This window comes from Kwoniella dejecticola, chromosome 1, assembly GCF_000512565.2.
Source record: "Kwoniella dejecticola CBS 10117 chromosome 1, complete sequence".
In the NCBI taxonomy this organism is placed as follows: domain Eukaryota; kingdom Fungi; phylum Basidiomycota; class Tremellomycetes; order Tremellales; family Cryptococcaceae; genus Kwoniella; species Kwoniella dejecticola.
The window spans coordinates 3,437,932-3,459,373 of record NC_089301.1 but is presented as its reverse complement, the minus strand read 5'-3'; the positions used below and the strand labels follow the sequence as shown (position 1 = coordinate 3,459,373).

At 48.2% G+C, this 21,442-nt stretch overlaps 8 protein-coding genes across 8 annotated transcripts; 3 read left to right on the top strand and 5 right to left on the bottom strand.

Annotated features, from left to right (window-relative positions):
• Positions 1 to 240: 240 nt before the first annotated feature.
• I303_101274 (uncharacterized protein) lies at positions 241 to 2,758 on the bottom strand (the record flags this gene model as incomplete). Its single annotated transcript, XM_018404643.2, has 3 exons — positions 241 to 673; positions 745 to 2,327; positions 2,378 to 2,758. 3 exons carry the CDS (start codon positions 2,756 to 2,758, stop codon positions 241 to 243), a joined length of 2,397 nt encoding a protein of 798 aa, XP_018267297.2.
• Positions 2,759 to 3,002: 244 nt separating this feature from the next.
• Positions 3,003 to 3,255, bottom strand: I303_101273 (uncharacterized protein; the record flags this gene model as incomplete). Its single annotated transcript, XM_018404642.1, has 2 exons — positions 3,003 to 3,046; positions 3,099 to 3,255. The coding sequence occupies 2 exons, from the start codon at positions 3,253 to 3,255 to the stop codon at positions 3,003 to 3,005; spliced, it is 201 nt and encodes a 66-aa protein (XP_018267296.1).
• Positions 3,256 to 4,127: 872 nt separating this feature from the next.
• I303_101272 (AMP deaminase) lies at positions 4,128 to 8,880 on the top strand (the record flags this gene model as incomplete). Its single annotated transcript, XM_065968302.1, has 14 exons — positions 4,128 to 4,893; positions 5,592 to 5,625; positions 5,689 to 6,378; positions 6,458 to 6,566; positions 6,633 to 6,746; positions 6,805 to 6,928; positions 6,993 to 7,059; positions 7,126 to 7,274; positions 7,335 to 7,521; positions 7,592 to 7,653; positions 7,707 to 7,958; positions 8,035 to 8,240; positions 8,339 to 8,394; positions 8,505 to 8,880. The coding sequence occupies 14 exons, from the start codon at positions 4,128 to 4,130 to the stop codon at positions 8,878 to 8,880; spliced, it is 3,192 nt and encodes a 1,063-aa protein (XP_065824374.1).
• Positions 8,881 to 9,370: 490 nt separating this feature from the next.
• On the bottom strand, positions 9,371 to 11,003 carry I303_101271 (uncharacterized protein; the record flags this gene model as incomplete). The annotated part of the gene is made up of 4 exons (XM_018404639.1): positions 9,371 to 9,678; positions 9,785 to 10,072; positions 10,210 to 10,345; positions 10,443 to 11,003. The coding sequence occupies 4 exons, from the start codon at positions 11,001 to 11,003 to the stop codon at positions 9,371 to 9,373; spliced, it is 1,293 nt and encodes a 430-aa protein (XP_018267293.1).
• Positions 11,004 to 12,602: 1,599 nt separating this feature from the next.
• On the top strand, positions 12,603 to 14,735 carry I303_101270 (T-complex protein 1, theta subunit; the record flags this gene model as incomplete). Its single annotated transcript, XM_018404638.1, has 7 exons — positions 12,603 to 12,659; positions 12,779 to 12,869; positions 12,973 to 13,109; positions 13,181 to 13,325; positions 13,401 to 13,661; positions 13,714 to 13,862; positions 13,929 to 14,735. 7 exons carry the CDS (start codon positions 12,603 to 12,605, stop codon positions 14,733 to 14,735), a joined length of 1,647 nt encoding a protein of 548 aa, XP_018267292.1.
• Positions 14,736 to 14,834: 99 nt separating this feature from the next.
• Positions 14,835 to 15,589, bottom strand: I303_101269 (uncharacterized protein; the record flags this gene model as incomplete). Its single annotated transcript, XM_018404637.1, has 4 exons — positions 14,835 to 14,909; positions 15,011 to 15,125; positions 15,346 to 15,398; positions 15,488 to 15,589. The coding sequence occupies 4 exons, from the start codon at positions 15,587 to 15,589 to the stop codon at positions 14,835 to 14,837; spliced, it is 345 nt and encodes a 114-aa protein (XP_018267291.1).
• A 562-nt stretch (positions 15,590 to 16,151) lies between these two features.
• I303_101268 (uncharacterized protein) lies at positions 16,152 to 17,702 on the bottom strand (the record flags this gene model as incomplete). Its single annotated transcript, XM_018404636.1, has 7 exons — positions 16,152 to 16,394; positions 16,475 to 16,699; positions 16,772 to 16,945; positions 17,005 to 17,127; positions 17,202 to 17,353; positions 17,423 to 17,540; positions 17,601 to 17,702. 7 exons carry the CDS (start codon positions 17,700 to 17,702, stop codon positions 16,152 to 16,154), a joined length of 1,137 nt encoding a protein of 378 aa, XP_018267290.1.
• Positions 17,703 to 18,236: 534 nt separating this feature from the next.
• Positions 18,237 to 21,154, top strand: I303_101267 (uncharacterized protein; the record flags this gene model as incomplete). Its single annotated transcript, XM_018404635.1, has 4 exons — positions 18,237 to 18,949; positions 19,021 to 19,705; positions 19,766 to 20,026; positions 20,096 to 21,154. The coding sequence occupies 4 exons, from the start codon at positions 18,237 to 18,239 to the stop codon at positions 21,152 to 21,154; spliced, it is 2,718 nt and encodes a 905-aa protein (XP_018267289.1).
• Between the last annotated feature and the right edge of the window lie 288 nt (positions 21,155 to 21,442).

Sequence of the window (21,442 nt, the reverse complement as noted above, 5' to 3'; positions counted from 1 at the left end):
CGTATAGAGTAGATGGCCAGGCGATCTGACGGCATCAAGCGTATCTTTTGGGAGTTTCTCATAAAGTATGTATGTATTGGCTATCGTTTAGATCGTTCACCTCATCCAAGTAAAATGTCCATATCCACTTCATCCACATCACCCATCCCTCCACATCCATGTCATATTTCAGTCAGTCCTGTCATATTTCAGTCAGTCCTGTCATATTTCAGTCAGTCCCTTTGACATCGAAGATGACGCCTAGTTATGACTCGTCAATGACCAGCTGTCGAGCGCTACATTGGGAGGAGCATCGACAGCGGTGAATCCATTACCCCATTGAGGAGTGAACAACACTTGAAGACTGAATGTTCCTCCGTCGGTAGCATCGACAGTGAGGACGGTCACTCCCGGGTTAGGTTGATCGGCATCTTCCGTTCCGGTCGGTAAGGCTGGATCTGAAGATGATCTAGTGGGTTGAGCCGTCGAGAAAGTCGCGCCGGATGGTCCTTGAACAATGGAAGCTATCAAGGTTTCTCCGCCCAAAGTCAAAGTAGCGGTAGCTTGGTTGGTCTCTATCGTAGCGTTGGTGTGCATTCGCCATTGCAACGATGGCGAGTCTGTGACGTCGTCTTGAAGGAGGACTTGCTGTCTACCGTTCAAGAATCGAATACCTCGCTTGACTCCTCCAGTTCTGTCATCAGAACGCACGAACATCAGCAAAAGACGATCATGGTCGAAACTCGGATCACGGAATGCGCTCACCCGTTATAAGCAGAGGTCATATCTGTCCAGAAGTACGCAGTGTCATCGGTCGAAACGTTGAGGGATGGCGCTGGACCTTGGGCGGTACCGGAAGATCCCCAGTTGCCAGTGGGAGCAGCATCGACGTTTTGGTTCAAGTTGTTGATGAGAAGGGTGTTCTGGCCTTCGGTTCTCTTCCTGTAGTACAACCATCTCTCGGAATCTTGAGCCTCACTGGAGAAGTATCCGTCAGACAGATACTGGCCGGAACCGAGTTCTCCTGCCCATCTTTGACCCATGGCATCAAGAACGAAATCTCCAACATCCAGATCACCATGAGTTTGATGACCTGTCAATTTGGCAGCTCTCATTGCCCAGTAGGTACCAGAATTGTCGGACCAGGTGGATCTTCCAGTAGCCCATTGATCCTCTTGAACATCGAAGTGCCTATCTAAGGGCAACCCGTCCCACCATGTGCCAGTCGTAGCAGGGTCGTACCAGAACATCGACCAAGGTTCGGAAGCATCGTAGTGGTCTCGTTGATATAAGGCGTATCGAGGTGAGTCGAAGATGTTAGCCCACAGTAAGAGAGAGTTTGCGGTAGACGAGTATTTGTTGGGTCCGTGATCACCGTAGTTAAAAAGACTGGTCATACCCTGCACGTAGATGTGGAAGACGGAAGTCAAGTTGAAACCAGGGTTGGATTCGGCAAGACCCCGATCATCACCGTAAGCAGTAATCAAGGCATTGACCATCTCGGCAGCACCGGTAGTACCGAAGTACCAGTAGTTGGCAGTCTCGGCCCATGTTCCAGCAGCATCAGGACCTTGGAAACAATTGTTATACGCGTCGGGAACAGTAAGAGCGAGAGTTCGTTCCGCAAGACCAGATGGATCCCGGTCCATGATAGCGATAGCAGCTTGAGTGAGACCACCGTTGATCACACAATTCCAGTTACCGTTGACTTCGGGATTGTTGGTGGCACTTCCCGCCCACCAATTGTAACCGGATGCGGACGCGTCGCCAGAGAGAGCGTTGTAACCGAGACGCAAACCAAGATTGAGAATGGACCACATGATGGCGTCTCTTTGGTCGTCCGACCAGAAGTCGTAGAGCCAATCGTATCCGATGGCAAAGGCGGCACAGAATTCTGCGACATCTAAGAAATGTTCTGGGTTCCATCTGGTTCCATCATCAGCACCAAAAGATACGGCCGAATTGTTTCCGGCAGCCGTTTGAAGTTCGAGCCAGACTCGATCGGCGTATTTGGTTTCGTTGGTGACCTTGTATGCGTAAGCCCAGTTCTTCACCTTGAGCTTGATCTCTCTAGCAACATCGAGAACACCTGATCCAGTGAGACCTCCATCTTCAGTGTAAGGAGTAGGATCGTCGCCGAGAGTGTCACTGGCATTTTGAACGATAGTAGCGTTCCACTGTTTGAAGTAGAGATTGTTGGCGATAAGACCACCAGTCAAAGCTTCCCACTTGTACGCAGGAGCTAAACGAGGGTTAGGTCGGATGGAAGAATTGGAAGGTGGGCTTGGGTCGGCGGGCCAGGCGTTCTTGGAGTCGACAGTGGGAGCGCTGTATCCAGCAGTAGCAGTCTGCATTACGTGGTCAGCAACAGATTGATGCCCGAAGAAAAATGACTTACACCGGTAGCATAAACAGGTAGCATGTAAGAATCGGTGGCAACAGCGAGGTATCGTTGACCATCCGCGCCTGTGCTGGTTGCTCCAGCTGTGTTGACTCCAGATACGCCAGAAGGTACACCAGTATTGGCATTTTTACCGCTAGAAGCGTCATTTGCCGATGAGGAAGAAGAATCGTTGTTGTTGCTCGCCCGTGATCCCAAGACACCACCAAGCACAGCAGCGATGATGATGATGATCAGTAGAATGGGGAGACCAATCCATAACCACTTATTCCTCTTCTTTTTGGGCTGTTGATATCCTCCCACCGGACCATCACTGCTATATGCTGCGTTCCCGCCCGACATTGGGTATGCTTCAGGATATAATTTTGATTGAGACATGAAAGAAAAGGGAGATATTCACAAGACATGTGTGAGATCATATTCAAGATTGAGCAAAGTGATTCCAGGAAAGGGTAAGCGGGAGAATCGGACGGAAGCAGTGTTACGAAATAGACCAACAATTGCGATCCAAGGGCCAAGCCAAAGTTGACAAAGGAGGGTTAGCCGATTGTTAGAATGGTTTGGTGGTTGGTTCAGATTGTGATTAAGCGGTATCAAGTGAGAAAGGAGGTGATCGAGATATTCATAGTGGGGTTTTTGTGCAGATGTAGGAGAGCGAAGTGATTTCTTAGATCAGCATTGACGATTTTACCAAGATTCAGTGACCCGTGTGACTTACCGTTGCCACCTCCGCCACCGTAGTTGCCATTGCCATGGCCATAATTCCCGCCTTGCGGTTCATCGCTGTATCCGCCACCGTAGCTATTTCCATACGAGTTGCCATATCCCCCTCCATTATTATCGGAATATTGCGCTTGTTGATAGTGATGAGACATCGCGTCGTGATATCTGCAGACTAGGGATAGAAGAGGGGAAGGGAATGAACGTGTCTTGCTTGTCTTGTCTATTGTTCTGATCGGAGTCGTGAAGTGGCAATAAGTAATAGAGAGTTGAAGTATCGGTCGTCGTGAGGGGATACTGGATCACGTCGTCTTGCGTGTCGTATATATGTCGTGCGTTAAAGAAGAAAAGGAGACAGAAAGCCGATCGGTAGAACCGATTTGTTTATGGATGAAGAAAAGAGATGAACAAGAAAAGAACAGGTGGTAAGAAAAGTAGAAGCAAAGCAATTATCGATTCGCTTGATCTGGTCAACGCGAATGAGGATAGTCGACCTGATGCACTTGAAATAGTCTGAATTCACTTTAAAATAGAAACAGAAACGAGGGAGAAAAAGATGGGTATCGCGATGCACTGCTCACCCGGGGTGATGGGTCAACAACCCTACAACCTGAAAAAATAAGCATTTAGGGAATAAAAAACCCTGTCAAGGAATACCGGTGCACATGAAACGGTGATTAAAAAAACTAAACTAACGTGATACGCGTCAACCAAAAACAAAACAAGGTGATCCGTGCACCGCCACCGTCGTCACGTTGTGAACGAGGGAGGCGTAATACTAAATTGAGATCCGCGAGCCTATTTACCTATCTTGCAATGGCCACGTGTTGTAGCTTTTAAATTGTGAAAGTGGAGGTTGATCTGCGGTAATCTCGCTTGTTGCATCATGTGTTGAGTGGAAAATCATTAAACGAGTCCAAGGTGCAGGTATCGAAAACGACTCTGGCATGTATCCCTTGATCGTGCATTGATCAGCTTCTTGCAGACTCATCCCAAGAGGCGACTGCTGCGAATCAGGCTGAGCACAATGTCAGACTCACCTAACCGGCCTGCTCTCCATTCAAACGAGGACTCTCCCGCTCCATCACCTCTACCGATACCTTCGAGATACCCACACGGCGACCTTGATGGCAATGCGCACGTACACTCATCACCTGCCTTTGACTATCACGAAGAGCGAAGACTGCACTTGAAAGATGAGATTTGGCTTTCTCATCATTTGCCTAGACTACCGCCCTCCACAGTGTCCGAAGCTGGATCATCAACAAGCAAGACCACAGCTGTCCCAGAGATGAGCACCAGCTATCGTCAAAGCATATCTCCGAGTCAGGTAATCTCAGATCTGCACTCCACTTCTCCGGCGAACATCACCGGTCGTAATGCTGCTGTAGCAGCTTCTAGCCCTGGCGAAGTAGATCTTGGAGCTCGCGGTGGTTATCTGGAAAGAGGTGGGCAGGGAATGTCGATAAATTTTCCGAGGAATAATCGAGACGAAGATGATGGGAATGATGACATTGAATCGAGATTCCAACGCCAAGCTCAAATCAATCCGCAAGAAAGACAATCGAGCATGTTATCTCCCTCTGGACCGGAATACGGAGACTTGGACCCGGCTCCTTCGATCATCCATCGTCAGCAACGAGATCAACAGGAAGAGCTGGACCTCGAGGAAGAATCGAGAGAAAGAGAGCTAGATGCCGCTCTTCTTGGGGCATTGAACGCCGGAGCGAAAGGAGATGGATTGGAAGCTAGAGCTGCACAATTAGCTGGACTACCTCCTCAACAGCAACCTGGTGAGTGTTTTGGGCATTCTACTTTCCCTGACACGTTCGTGCTTCGCGGAGTTTCTGCACTTGCCCTCTTCTCACCCTGCTCTGAGCCGTCTTCTATGATCATCTTCCTTTGCATCCCCCTATTTCAAGCCAGTCCTTTGACGCGGTCTTCCCCGACAATCTCGGAGCTTCCTGAGATCCTGCTTTCTCCATCTCATTTCTGCCACAGTCATCTTCCAGACGATCATGAAAGGACGGCACGTCTCTCCAGTAGTCGAATCGATCGATCTTCCGCTCTGTCTTGATATAGAACGTTCGTTCTCGATTATGAAAGGAGACTCGTTTCAAATGATATCAAAGTCACCTCCGACCCCCTTGCCATCGTTGAGTAGCTTGGCGTTGAATCGCGGAAAGGGAGATATAAAGGCTGTTGAAAATCCTGCCCATTTCCCTGCGGATCTCTGGATCAGTCTCAGTTCACCTTGCGTCCGACTACTCTGTTACTATAACACATCTCTTACAGTCTCTTATATCTCTGAAGGAAATATTCTCCAGCATGACTCTGAACCATCCTGACCTTTTGTTGAGCGGCATTCGCTCCCCTTTGACTCGACCTTTCTCTCCCAACGTATCTGCTCCCGGTACACCCATTGAAGAGCCGCTCGATACAGCGAACTATAAGGAGTTACTGATGCAATTGCACATCCTTGCTTTCGCAGAACAAGGCATCGGAAGTGAACTCGAACAATTATAGTGGGTCGACAGATCCCAGTTCTCACAATGAGGTGTACTCAGCAGCTGATCTCGCTCGTGTAGCGCCTCTTTTGCTCGATGCCTCGACCTGCGAGATAAGTACCTCGAATTGTCAAACCAGAGACTGGGTGATAATCCCAAAGACCACGACGGCTCTTTCCATGGCTTCACCCCCAGATCGTCTGGCGACGTGATGGGTCTCAAAGCTGAAGTGGCCCAGGATAATTGCGAGGGACCATCAGCTGCAGAGAATGACGAATTATCAACATGGAATATCTATCCGCCGCCACCGCCGCCCCACTGGCATTGGAAACCGTCCCAAGGTAGTGTCTTGCCCGAACCGACTTCTTCCGACGGCGCAACTACAAGCAAGGACAAGGCGTCTACAAGCGAGAGCGGCAATCAGCAATTCAGGCAAGAAGACTGTCTGATCCACGAAGAGGATAAAGAACATGAGTTCCATCTCAATGACGAAGGGGTCTTCAGTGTTTATCCCGCCGATCGCCCTCAAGCGAATGGCGCCGCTCCGGGAGTCAAGGTGGAATTCGACATCAAGGGGAAAACTCCCTTGTCCAGAGTGCCGTCTTTGAAAGAATACTTCACGGATCTAGATTACCTATTGGGCGTCTGTTCGGATGGACCTGCCAAATCATTTGCCTTTCGAAGGTTGAAATACCTGAGCAGTAAATGGAGTTTGTATTGCCTTTTGAATGAGTATCAGGAATTGGCAGATATGAAAGCCGTCCCTCATAGGTGAGTTACCCGTACCAGCTGAATCACGATGCGTATGCCGAGCAAGACCAGCTGAATGGATCGTGATTTTTCATATTAGGGATTTCTACAATGTGCGAAAGGTCGATACCCATATTCACCATTCTGCCAGTATGAATCAAAAGCATTTATTACGATTCATCAAGTCGAAATTGAAGAGAAACCCAAATGTACGCGATGCTTTTCCGCTTTTGGATTCCTGATAAGGACATTTCAGCTAATCTTACCACCAACAGGAGATCGTTATTCACCGAGATGGGAAGGATCTGACCCTGAAAGAGGTGTTCGAGTCGCTCAACCTGACTGCTTACGACCTTTCCATCGATACCCTCGATATGCACGCTCATCAGGTCAGTTATTGCTTGACATGCCGTTGTCTTAGCTGAAATGACGCTTCTGCTAATTTAGGAGTTCCACCGATTCGATCGATTCAACGATCGATACAACCCCACCGGATCTTCGAGGTTGAGGGAGATCTTCTTGAAGACTGATAATTTGCTCAAGGGGAAATACCTTGCCGAATTAACTCAAGGTCAGTCAGCTGTTGGGCCATTTTCAATCGAATTAAACTTCAGCTGACATGATTGTTCTGACAGAATTGATTGCTGATTTGGAGCAAAGTAAATATCAAGTATCAGAATGGAGATTGTCAATATACGGAAGGTACGCGACTTTCCCATCTGGCTTCCAACGGCAGATAAGCTGATTGATAGGTCCTGCATTCGGTAGAAATCTGCAAGAATGGGATAAACTCGCCAAATGGGTAGTCGGAAATAAGTTGATCTCGCACAACGTCAGATGGTTGATCCAAGTTCCGCGACTGTACGAAGTCTATAAGGGATCTGGGCTGGTCAATAACTTCGAGGATGTAGTCAAGAGTGAGCTGTTCTTCGCGCAGATCTTGACATACGGACACAGCTTATGGAATGGTCATGCAGACGTATTCCAACCGTTGTTTGAGGTCACCAAAGACCCCTCTTCTCACCCTGAGCTGCACATCTTCCTGCAAAGAGTGGTCGGATTCGATAGTGTAGACGACGAATCTAAGCCTGAAAGGAGACTGTACAGGAAATTCCCTACAGCCAAGATGTGGGATACGAATCAGAGTCCCCCTTACAGCTACTGGTGAGCTTCCATCCAACCGTATTGCATTTCTGGGAGCGTTTCTGGGTACATCAACTGACTTTATGTCTAGGATATACTACATGTATGCCAACATGGCATCTCTGAATGCTTGGAGAAGATCAAGAGGTTTCAGCAAGTTTACTTCTTCGTCCTGCTCGGCACAACAGCTGACCAAGATGGTGCAGATACTTTCGTGCTGCGACCGCACTGTGGGGAAGCTGGTGATCCAGATCACCTTTCTTCAGCTTTCTTGACTGCTCATTCAATCTCTCACGGTATCTTACTTCGTAAAGTCCCAGCACTGCAATACCTCTTCTACCTCAAACAGATCGGTCTAGCCATGAGTCCTTTATCGAACAACGCCCTATTCCTGACGTACGAGAGGAACCCATTCAAGGATTACTTCAAAGTAGGACTGAACGTGTCATTATCTACCGGTAAGCCACCTCTTCTATCGAATGCTCAAATTCAATTCAAGAGACAGCTGATTCTAATTTTACGTTGCATCTCCAGATGATCCACTTCAATTCCATTTCACAGCCTCGCATCTCCTGGAAGAATACTCCTGTGCTGCGCAAATATACAAGCTGACCCCGGCGGACATGTGCGAATTGGCGAGAAATTCTGTACTGCAAAGTGGATGGGAGATGCAGGTCAAGAAACATTGGATAGGACATAAGTGGTATTTGCCCGGAGCTGCTGGTAATGATATCCACAAGGCGAGTTTGAGCGAAAAGTCTCGTCAACCATCGCATTATTTGAATCTACCTTTGTTTTGTTCAATGGGTCCTCGGCTGACAACAAAGACCGTATACAGACCAACGTCCCTACTATAAGATTGGCTTATAGGCACTCTACCTTGCTGGAAGAACTGTGCGTTGTTGTTTCCCAATCTCATCTCATCTCATCTCATCTCAAAATCGACTCGTCTGACAAGCGAAAACAAGAGTGAGAGCTAAATCGGTGCTGGTATCAACGCGTAGCGCCCTGATTCGACATGGCCAACATTCACCTTCCGCAACTCCGACACACCTCAAACAATCTACCTCTGACCAGCTTCCAAATGCCCCTCAGCCACCCTCACCCAAAGACTCAAAACGACCAGGCATGACCACCCATCCTTCGGACGTAGCTGCCGCTGCGATGTCAATGACCAACTCGGCGGTCTTTGGCCAGGGCGAGACTCACACGATCGCGCCGCATCTCGTAGGAGGAGTGGGTACGCTTGACGAGAGAAGTAAGAGGAAAAGTATCAGTCAGCTCAGGGCTTCTTCTTGTGCTTTGCCTGGTAGTGGGAGTGGTAGTGTCACGCCTTTGTCGAGTGATCAGAATGATCAGATTCACGAGGCTAGGCGATGATGGACTGTTCGTGTATCCACTTTCTCCCTCTTGTCCGTCATCATGATTATGACATGAACAATATCTCTGCGAACTGTGTATATGCAAAACGACTGGTTCATAGCTGTTTTGTGCATATATCACGCAGTGTGAACAGGCGTGAGGATGGGGGGTTTATGCATTAATCGTGAATGTAGTATAATGTGTCATCCTTATAGGATGATACGTATGAAGGGTGGCAAAGGCGTTAATCGTTGATTGTCCGTTGTCCGCTGTCCACTGTCCATTGTCCATTGAGTGTCCCGAGGGATATAAGAAGCCATGGTATAAAATGTATAATTGGGTTATCCGGAAAGTATGAGATGGGTATACACTGTAAAACCGGAACATAAGAAGAAAGAGAAAGAGAGGGCAAAACGGTAACTAATGTCCATTTTGAGAGATAAGAGAGTAGTAATCGGGGTATGGTAATTATGGAAATCATGGAAGGTTTGAACTTTATTGATCGTTGTTATAGCTTGTTGTGTAATCTAGCTTGATGTCTTATTCTAGAACTCCTAATTCTGTTGGAACGGTTGATCAGATTATGTTGACCTGACATTGCCTGGATTGACTGGCTTAGGTTATCGATTTGTTGTTCTTCGCAACTTGTGCCGTTATTATTGATTTTGAGCTCGAAGCCTTTCGCACAAGATTGGATCTGGCATTGACCTTGAACGCACGATACGCCGTTGGTACCTGCCAGAGAAGTACAGTCGACCCCTTGAGAGAGGGCTAGGGGATTGAGTTCGCTTGGGGTGGGGTACATGCATCCTCCGCCTAGAACGTTACAGAGGATCAGTCAATTTCTTGGATTGTTCCGTCATGTTTTGGAGAGAATTCAGATTGATGGATCAATATTTGGTTTGCAAGAGACTCGACTCACAGGATTCGATATCAGACTTGGTATCTATACATTCCCATAACCCACTACCTAACGCTCCAACGGAGCACTTCGATAACCCAACCGGACAATTCTCTGAACGCTTCGATTGGATCTGGACGGGTAATCCGGAAGGACAGGTATACGTTGCTCTGGGATAACATTGGTTGTTACATAGTATCTCTGTAGATGTGCATGTTGGTGGTGTTTGACATTGACCGTTCGAATCGAGGCTTGATCCGGGGAGACAACAGGTTGTTCCGCCAGTTAAGACGTAGCCCGCATTACAAGCTATTGGGCAGCGTGGCACGTGGAGTACATGGTCAGCCAACATGAATTATGGAAATTGAGTTGCTGTACAGTATACAAAACCCCCAGAAACAAAACGGGAAGGAAAAGAGGAAACTGAGATGGATAATCGTACTCACCCCTTGCGCAACATGATCCGCCGACAGGTTGTAAGTCATGATGAGAGTTGGTCAAGGAGACTGAAGCTGCCAGACAGGTTTCGACGACGTTGAAATTGTATACACCAGCTTGCAAGCCCAGTAAACCAGGTTGAGTCTGACACCCAAGCGTCAATCAGCTGCATTCTACTTCCTCCGATTCTCATCGCATATGGAGCAAAGGGACCGAAATGTTCAGCAATTAAGCAACTCACTGAAGATGCAATATCCGCAGCAGCAGAACCATTGAACGTAAGGCCACCCGAAGCGTACACTCCGACATTCGCATCGACTCCAGCCAGTCCGACAGACGTAGCTGCATCTACACAAACACAAGCTCCCGCAGCAAGGTTGACTCCTGCGCCTTGTCCTACCAAACCTCCCGCCACTGTGGCACCTTCGTTGACATGCACGGCGGTACCCAATCGGACACAGGTGTTGACGAGGACTTCGAGGTTGAGTTTAGATACTTCCACAACGGATCCTCCGAGAGTGATGACTGTACCTCCTACGACTCCGCCTAGTCCTGAAACAGTCCCACCTAGAGACCCACCGACGGTGGAGCCGACACCACCTAGAAGACCGCCTAGAGTACCGCCCAGCCCACCGACGGTCTGGCCCAATCCGCCGACCAAGCCATCTAGGAGCCCTCGTGAATCGAGGTCGGCGGCAGAGGGGGAAGTGGCGGTGCCGGAAGAACGGGGGATACGGCCCGAAGATATAGAGCGGGCGCTGGCGCCTGCTATGATGAGCGGTAAGAGGGCGACGAAGAGCATCTTGAGAATATTAGATTGTAAGTGACTGTCGGCTTTCAAGTTCTAACACGGCACAGATCCAGGTATTGCTTGAGGCGGCACTCCACAGACAGAGGTAAAGGTCGTTCGTTGAGAGTTTCTACAGGATTTCGTGACAAAGTTGCTTCAAGAGTGATTCTGTAGGTACTTCGAGTATCCAGAGAAAGATTCGTACTCCGAAGTAGTGGTGGATGATGTATGGTGAGTAGCGTGAATTAATGAGCGTGGTGGTAAATGAGTGTGAGTATATCCTGCTTTCTCTCGAGCTATCTAGCTAGTCAAAAGGGGCAAAGATAAAGTTGGGTCTAGTTTCGCAGAAACGGGTTAAAGTGCTTGTAATGAGCTATGCCATGTATATCGTGGGCTATGAGGAGAATGAAGTGGAAGGAAAGCCAAAGAAGAGGATCAGAAGGGAAGCTATAGGAATGAAGAATGAAGATTTAGAACGAAGAGGATGAAGAGAAAATCAATGGAGACGACTCGGACTGCTAGACATTTAAGTCTATTCGTGTACCTGTCGGTTTGACAATCTTGATGATCAACGCTTCATCGCCAAGAGTATCATCCTCTTGCAAACATCAACACAAACATCGAACATGAAGACGGAGTTGTTCGTTTCATCTAGAGTGGTTAATATCTGAAGAGATCAAGCTTCCGCTATCAAAGCATCGGACCAGATTTGAGTGATGAATTCATTCCCCATCATCATGTTGTCTTGGAGTTTCGCTGATGAAACGATGCCAACACGTATTTTCATTGAATTGTTCATTTGTCAATCAAGTTCTCCAAGCTCGATGTAGACTAGATGAAACGACGAATTGTACCTCATATTGCGAAAGCAACTGACTGTCTTCTTGGCATCTGTTACCATACACACGACATATCAATGAATGAATGGAAAACTCCATTTTGTGGTCTGCTGTACCTGAATCACTCTAATCTTATCTGAATTATCGATTTCTGCCACTGACTCACTCGATCCTGTCAGATTTACCCCTTATGTTGGACAAAGTTTCGGTTCAGCATTATCGGGAAACGGACCAGTGTAATTATACCTAGACTGTATATATGTTAGTCGCGAGTAGCTTCTGGACCAGACTTTGGGAACAGCAAACGCGATCAATCTGCGATGACTCCGCATAACCTCTCAACAAGCGACGCTCCTTCACATCAGATTGATGCCATTCGAATGGTACAGCGGCGGGCTTCACAGTGAGAAGCCCACATACTAGTAGTTTCTGCTCGAGACAGCTCAATACTTAAGAGCGGACATGGATTTGCCCTTCATGTTGTACTTTGCTCAGGCATCATGCATCCGATTGTATCCCCTGATGGTGTTTGCAAGGCCTTCCAGTCGAGCTGCCACTCCTGCGCGCTAACCATGTGGGGACCGCGTGTTGCATAGTGGAGGTGCGAGCGCGTCTTTGGAGGTTTCTTCCATTTCGAACATTTCAGGCGACATTATTAGCAGCCGTCCTTCTGCAGTGTTCTGCTTGTAATCTCATTGCCGACTAGATAAGCAGGCAGTCCTCTGATCATAGCACACAGTAATACTGAGACAAGCAGGGCGAAATCCTCAAGATGTCGTTGAAAGTACCAAAAGCTGGTGGGCCAGACCTTTTCAAGGCTGGATACAAGGTACGCTCAGTCTCCAGACTTTCAGAATTTGCGGATACCTTGACTTCAAGCAGCTTTCTTTGTGCTTCTTATGTTGCGAACGAAGCCCGACTTCATGCTGACTGCTGTATGATACATAGCATATGTCTGGTCTGGAAGAGGCCGTATTGAGGAATATAGCTGCCGTAGGAGAGTTGAGCGAAATTGTTCGAACTTCTTTCGGTCCTAATGGTGAGTCTCGATTCATGCTTGACGCTTTTCGACACCCGCGTTTGCCTTGACCTCTGCAAATCAGAATGAAGATGGGCTTGGTAGCTGACTTGGCTGTGATCAGGTCGAAACAAGCTGATCATCAATCACTTGGGAAGACTTTTCGTCACTTCGGATGCTGCGACCATCATTCGAGAAATTGAAGTCGCTCATCCCGCTGCTAAGCTTTTGGTGATGGCAAGTACAGCCCAAGAAGCCGAGGTATGTTCAGCCATCATGGATTGTACTGGTGCATCTCCGTCATCTTGAAGCTGACTGCTTTTGGTATATAGATGGGAGACGCAACCAACTTAGTCTTGATCTTCGCTGGAGAATTGTTGAAACGATCAGAGCACCTTCTGACTATGGGTCTACACCCTTCTGATGTGATTCAAGGATACGAGATGGCTGTTGCTAAAGGTCGAGAAGAACTAGAAAGTGAGTTAGCGCCCCTCATGAATAAGCAGCAACGAAGTATATTCTCGGAAACGATGAGCTGACAATGCAGCATAGCCCTCATTTCCAACACGATCCCGTCATCCCCCTTACCAACTACCGAGCAACTATCGAAAGCTGTAGCCACCTCCCTTGCTTCCAAACAACCGGGATGCGAAGATTTCCTTTCCAATCTCGTTGCTGAGGCTTCCCTTGCTGTCATGCCTAAGAACCCTAAGGACTTCAACGTCGACTCGGTCAGAGTGGTCAAAGTGTTGGGAGGAGGACTGGAAGCTAGTAGGGTTGTGAGGGGTATGGTCTTCGGTAGAGAGCCTGAAGGTGGGCCGGCTGCTTTGCAACCAATATAACCTCATCTGATTTGCTACCGCAGGTATCGTGAAGAACGCTACGAAGGCCAAGGTTGCCGTCTACACCTGTGGTCTTGACATCTCGCAAACGGAGACGAAAGGAACCGTCTTGCTGAAAAAGGCGGACGATCTGCTGAACTTCTCCCGAGGGGAGGAGAAGCAACTTGAAGGCGTGAGTGCATGCGTTGCCTGCTACAAATGGGACGAATGAAGATAGGAAGCTTACACCTTATGACAGTACTTCAAAGAGATCGCCGACTCGGGTGTCAAGCTCATCATTGCTGGTTCGGGTATTGGGGATCTCGCTTTGCACTACCTCAACAGGCTGAACATCGGTGTCATCAAAGTTTTGTCCAAATTCGATCTGCGAAGATTGTGTCGAGTGGTTGGTGCGACTCCTTTGGCTAGATTGGGTGCTCCAACATCCGAAGAAGCAGGTATGGTGGATGTCTTTGAGACCGTTGAGATTGGTGGAGATCGAGTCACAGTTCTAAGACAAGAGGAAGGCGAGAAGACACGAACAGCCACTATCGTGCTCCGAGGAGCAACTGCCAATTACTTGGACGACTTGGAACGATCATTAGATGACGGAATCAACACGGTCAGAATACTGTTAAGAGATGGCAGACAAGTCCCAGGAGCTGGATCGAGTGAAATCGAAGTTGCCAGACGGGTGTCGGAGTACGGAGGAAAGACTTCAGGTTTAGCTCAACATTCAATCAAGAGATGGGCCGAGGCCTTGGAGGTAGTACCCCGAACTTTGGCTGAGAATGCGGGTCTCAACGCGGAAGACGTAGTTTCGGCATTGTACAAATCGCATTCGGAAGGTCGAAGTGATGCGGGTGTAGATATCGAATCTGAGACGGATGGTGTAGTTGAGTCGACGAAGGAAAAGGGAATACTTGATCCGTTCGCGGCGAAAGATTGGGCCATCAAGCTCGCTACTGACGCTGCTATCAGTGTACTTAGAGTAGATAGTATCATCGTGGCTAAGCAGGCTGGATTAGCTCCGCCCAAACAACAAGGTCATTGGGATGACGATTAGTCGGCGCGACAGAGGCAGGAGTCATGAAGTAGACAAAAGGGATGTAATGCATATGCATATACAGGTATTTTCACAAGGACAGCCCGGGATAACGTTGTGTTATTGGATCGTACAGATAGGTCCGGGTGGATCTGATGGAGCTGCACTGCCCTTTTCGACCTTTTGCATTACGATCTACAAATTCCAAAGCAAGATTGTTCGGGTCAGCTGGGCTGTTTGTAGCGGAGACCAGGAACAAGATGTAGACGTATGAGTAAGAGTTTGAAGGGGCTTACCGGTACCATCACTCCACCAGGTAATTTGGTACCCATCGGTAAGACCATCGGGAAATCAGCTACGGATGACATGGGAAGTACGGCTCCCCCAGGCAAGGAGGTCCCAGCTGGGAGACTGTGTCGTTTGTACGATCGAGAAAACATCAGGTTCAGGTTCAGGTTCAGTTTCAGTTTCAGCTCCACACTCGAGGAAGGTCACTGAGAGAACGTTGCTTACAAAACTCCTTCGGTACTGAATCATTCGCAGACATATACAAAACCCTCAGCAGGTGATATGAGAACAAAAGGCAGAACGCAGTGGAGTACCGTGAGATGGGTCGGGCCGGGGGACTCACATAGTATGGTAGGCATGATACTTTATACCGTATCCATCAGGTATAATTGCGTTCTACAAAAACATCCATACCATGCCATATCACATCATTCAGCTTTCAACTCTCGTACACCCCGGCTCTGATCTTGCGGAACAACACTCACAGGAATAGGGTCTTCCACGGTCACTGCGAATGGATGGTCGGGTTTCCCAGCGCCCACTCCGGGGGGTAAAGGGAACTTCTTCTTTTCTCTATCATCAGACATATCGCTTTCTTGGTTGTTGTATCAATCAATCAATCGCTGAAATTGGCCTAGAGATCTTGCAATTTGGCATTGACAAGCTGTAAGTCGGGCTGTGGGCTACCTGTGGTCGTTCTTCATCTATCTCGACAAGTCATTTCGAACGATGCGGAATGGCAGATGACTCACAATCGTACTGCATAGTCAAGATAGCTGGCTTACCTAGTCAGGCAACATCAAAGGATCAGCTCATCCATGATCGCTTGATTTACCTATCAAAGGTGGGCAGAGTGAAAGGATGCAAGATGGATGTATGTGAGACAAATTGACCCCTTCATCCGGTCTACTCTCCAGCAACCATTCAACGGTTAGGTCTCTCACTAATTTGCATGATCGACGTTAGCATATCATATCATACCATACATCTATGTTGTCTATAAACAAGTCATACCTGCACTCTTCTTGGCAGTTGGGTATATCCAGTATATATGAAAATGTGATACTCAAGAGGGTTGATAACGAGATAAAGTCCACCTGTCGTCCAATTTTGTCTATTCCAAGGCTACTCCTTGTAAACCCAGATCGCCTAAGCTGACACTTCATCTATTTGCTGCACCTTCTTCCTCTCGTTATCCCTGATAATCTCCAATTGCAGCGCTTTTAACATGGCATAAGCAAATTCCAGTCGCGGGGTAACGATGTTGTTCTTCTTCGCAATTTTCAGAACGGAGCCAACGATGACTTCCACCTCGAATGGCCGATTCTGCTCGACGTCAATGAGTAACGAGTACTTGTGTCCGACTCCACGTTCTCTCGCTGTACTCGTAAGCTGCATCAGTCAGTTGTCAGCTTCAGCTGCGCTTCTGCATTGCTTCTCCTTGTTTGCTTGATGATCAAGAGGCAACCTACAACTGTCCAAGCTCTATCCACTACACTTTGAGCATCGCCCATAACGTCTCCTGCGGGGTATTGGATCATCCCTTCATACAATAATCCAGCTTGAAAGCCAATATCGACTATCTCCTTGAAATAATCCTTGATATACCCTTGTTCGGTGGGTTCGAGGTAGCTGAATTGCAAGGCGGTGTGTCGGATCAAGCCTGTGACGACAGCCCAGGCGGCGTTCCATACGTTCTGTTCATATCGAAAAACGCAATCAATCAACGGCCCCTACCGTTTGTAGTCAGCGAGGGATTGAATGCTCACCTTGAGATACCTGACAGAATCTATGCGGTCTGTAGGATGCACAAAGCCTTCTCCAGCGGTCAAGAGGTCGACCCAAAGCTTCAAGGCTTCACTTTCCCTTTCTGTGAATATCCTGGCTGGTCCGTCAAATCCTTTGGGCGGTAATGGCGGGTAGAGACCGGTAACCAACGTGTCCTTTGCGTCAAGCTCAGCTTTATAGGTGTCGTCCCATGGGAGATGGAAGCTGCACTCACTTTCCCTCGCCATCTCACGAGATTGCCTTCAGTGACTATACCTATCCACGCGGGACTCGACATGACAGGTGTACCGAGATGCTTTACCGCTTGATACAGATCTTCTTCAATACCCAGCCCATTCTGCGAAGCCACCGTCGATCATATCAGCGCGCGTATTAAATGAGCGTGAGAATTTGAATGTGAGTTTGGCTTACTTGTATCAGGTTCCAAGAGCCGATTTGACCGCTTGCGATGGCTTCTTTCAGCAGTTCTGAGTTGGGCAGCACATCCGGTAAGCATTTCGTGCACACTATGCAGATTGGGTAGTGTTGGCTGTTCTCCAGTGCTTCAGCTTGAGATTTGACGACTTCAGAGAGTATAATGTCAGCTCTGCGTCTCGAAAAACTCGAATCCGCAAACGTAAACGTCAGCTCACCTCGATAAGGCTTCCAATTTTCTATTATACCGAATCGATCTGTGTGAAGAGTCACACCGGTAGTAGTGTAGAGAGTATAGTTGGATCTAGCTACTGCGGTGACTCGTGCTTTCCCAGACTATGGGATCATTATTAGCTGGAAGTTTTCCGTGAAACGGATTCAAAGATGTAAGCTGACCCTTTCCAACAGATAAGCGTAAACAGAACCGATTGAACCTAAACCAATGAGAAGGATGTCTACCGGCTCAGAACGTCCGTTGATTGCGGCTGAATTGGTCATCTTTTATGGTTGTGAGAGCGATTTGTCCAGAGTGGGTGAAAGTGAGCTTGCTGCGACCCTCTTGTGTTCTCGTCAATCCTGCAAGCAGAAGAGGACGGTGAAGCTTGACTGGTGTTTCCTCTTTTTTTTATGGTTACATCCCTTCGAGGGCACGCAATCAACAATTACAACTCAGCATGTGGTTATCAGCGGACGACTCGGGCTTAACCGATACACACCTGTCACGTGACATGAGCAGCTTTGGGTAACGTGGCATTGTTTGACAGAGTTTTATCATCGAGGATCAAAGAGTCGATTTCTATAATTGCGGAATTCTCCGCAAAGTTGGCGGAAAGCGGCAATCACCGTTTTAGGATATAACTATGATAGGGTAAACCCACCAAATCGCATCATAACACTCACTTCACTTTCCCCCGCACACCAAGAACAAGCCAAAACAAACCACACCACCACCATACATAGCTTCCTTGGCTCCCTTGATATACATCAAGCATAAGCAAGCATACAACCTAAAACGCAAGCACGCTGCTCACCATGTCATATTCTCCACCGTCATTACCTCCCATTTCCACATTGTCCGCAGCGTTGGAAAACGGAGACAATTCGTCCATGATAATCGCGCCTGAACTCATGGGAGAAGAGGGGGAACCGCCGACGATTAAACGTCGCTCAAGCGAAGCCGGACTAGACGGGACCGACGTTACGGGTGAACCTTCTCATGGTATAAACAACAATGGGTATCAATCTTCTTCTGCACGAGACGAACATAGCGGATACGGTACAGGCGGAGGAGGATACTCTCATGGTGGTGGAAGACATCAACATCCATGGGAAGAAGGATATAGAGATCAACATGATTCCTCCATTCCTGATTTCTCCCAACCGCAGGTGGACAACGCCGACAACGCGAATCCGGGCGAAGGAAACAAAGATGAGAATGGGAACGATGGCGATAAACCGAAACCGCGAAAACGTGCTAGAGTCAGTAAACCTCGACAATCCAAAGATGGTCGAAATGGAGGTGTGAAAGACGACGGGATCCCGGAAGAAGGTATACTGGATTATGCAGACCCTTCCGGTGATTTCAAACTAGGTCCAGTATACGTGCATCCTCCCAAAGGCGCGGCTCAAGCTTGCGTGCGATGCCACAAGATAAAGAGGAAGTGTGACAATGCTAGACCCCGATGCGCAGGTTGTAGTAAAGCGGACGTCGCTTGTGTCTTCGAATTGTCTCCTGCTACCGCCAGGTAAGCTGACCATTCTGGCTCATGGAACAAACGGGACCAAGCTGACATTGATCTCATTCATTCCATGATAGCTATGTCACCAGTCTGAAATCGGACAATGTAGCTCTCACATCTCAGATTGCTTCTGCTGCCGAAAGGATCCATCACCTCGAATCGGCTATATCAAATATGGAACGGGGTCTACCGCCTCCTGCAGAACGAAACCTGTTCGAAGACGAGAACGACCAATTCCTACCTAGCTCCTTATCCACTCAAGCGGATTTTGCGGCTATCTCCAAAACCATCTTGTCAGTACGATCAAACGAACTTTCCAGTCCTGTCTTCGGAGGTCCAGCCACAATCGGCAATTCCAAATCAGGCTCAGCTACCCAAACTCCTTTCGGAAACGCTTCACATGCCGGACAATCGCCTCTGCCTCCGTACGATGAAGCATTACAAGCTGTCGAGACTTTCTTCGTAATGAACGCTCTGTCTTATCCGTTCCTCGACAGAGAAGAGTTCATGAGAGATATGGATGAGATTTATCGTCAAGATCAATCGGGATCCGGCCGAAGAGGCAGTACTTTCAGTTCTGCTGGTCACCGATCGAGCGAAGAAGCCGAAACCTGGGCCGGCAAAGAGTTTGTCTTTTTCATGGTCATCGCTATCGGAACAACCAATAGAGAAAGATTGGGCGAAGTCGAGAAAGGGTCTTCTAAGACATACAAGGAACGTGCGTTCTCCAGCCTGCAAGCTGCGGTAGGCAAGGAAGATATAGTAAGTCCGGTTTTCATTCGCGTTGAATTGAAGGCAGGCCTAACAAACATTGCCATTCAGCTTTGTGTACAATCACTTATTCTGCTCGGCATTTATGCCATGTTCGATCCTTCTGGCATATCCCTATGGCACGTGGTCGGCTTTGCGGCTCGAGTCGCTATCTCTCTCAACCTGCATCGAAGAGTTGATGATTCCGCTCTGCCCGCCTCCACCGTTGAGCACCGAAAACGGGTCTTCTACTCCCTTTTCAACCTCGATCGATTGGTAGCCGTGACCCTATCCAAGCCCCTCGCCATAGCAGACGATGACATCGATGTAGGAGTAAGTGTAGCCCCGCATCACCCGGCAAACGTGAGACACGCCTTGACTGACCCGAGTGCTGCCTAATAGCTTCCATCGCCCTTACCGAACGATGCACCTTTCCGCGGCCGACCACGCATCGAGTTCACGCAGCACATCATCAAGCTTCGAAGATTAGGCGGTGAAATTCTTTCCACCGTGTATTCCGTATCAGGTGCACAAAACACCCGGCCTGAAGCTGAAAGAGCAGAAATGATCAGTCGATTGCATCGACAATTCGACAACTGGCTGAACAACTGTCCCGCTCCGCCACCTGATGCCGAAGAGGAGAATCGCGGCATGATACATACTTCCCACTCATGGTTCTTGTTGAATTACCATCAAGGTATCTGCCTGCTTTACCGACCTTCGCCTCTTTATCCAACAATGACTCAAAGCCGCCTAGCCAGTCTACACGAAGCGAGTGTGCGATGCGTCGATCTGTACATCGACTTGTGGCAAGAACGAAAAGTCAGCTATAACCTGATCAACGTGTCCATGCAATTCCTAGCGTGCATCTCGCTACTCTACTGCTTGTGCGAATTCGACAACAGGGATTCCAACTTAGTCAACAATTCCGATTGGCGGGTCGAAGTGGAGAAGAGATTGAATCAATGTCACGAACTTCTGGAAGCTTTCAGCAGCGCTTTACCGGAGACTGCCAAGTACCGAGAAATCTTCACCAAGTTATCTGGATTACTATTGGCTAGATACGGCCCCCTTCAAGCGCAAGCACAGCAAGGTTCCGACAATGCACTACACAGCTTCGACAAAATCGCTATTCCACCTGTACCGACTTCAGACGATATCGCAGCCGCTATCACAAATAGCACTTCGGCAAGTCTACCTGGTAGCGCAATCGCGGGAGATTCGTCGAATACGGCAGCGGGAGAGAACGAAGTTGCTTGGAATGCCATGACTCAATTATGGTACAATTCAGGTGAATTTGTATTTGATGAGAGAGCCTTGTCGACGGCTTTGAACCCGTACATCAATCAGAATCAAAATCAACAGCAGAACCAGGTGAGCTTAGGGGGAGGGGTCATGGGTGAAGATGCCAAAGAAAGGGATCTGGGCAGTGCTAAGGGATTATGGCATCAGTTGGGATAGGGTAGTCTTGCATCCCCTCTTGCGGCATACCTTGATGGAAAAGCTTATCACGGTAGAACGATTCAGTTGGTTTCTCGGTGTTCGGTGTGCTATTATGTATAGTATAGAAAGATAGCGATTCAGTGATTTGTCATCGTTCGCCTTGTGTTCTCATTGTTTGGGCCTTTTAGTCCTTTCCACAAATCCTGATTTCATGTCTCGCCCAAATTTTGTTGGTGGAATCTGATGATCATGCATATGTGTTTGACTGGATGACCATGATACAACCCCGCTTTTCATGCCATCTCG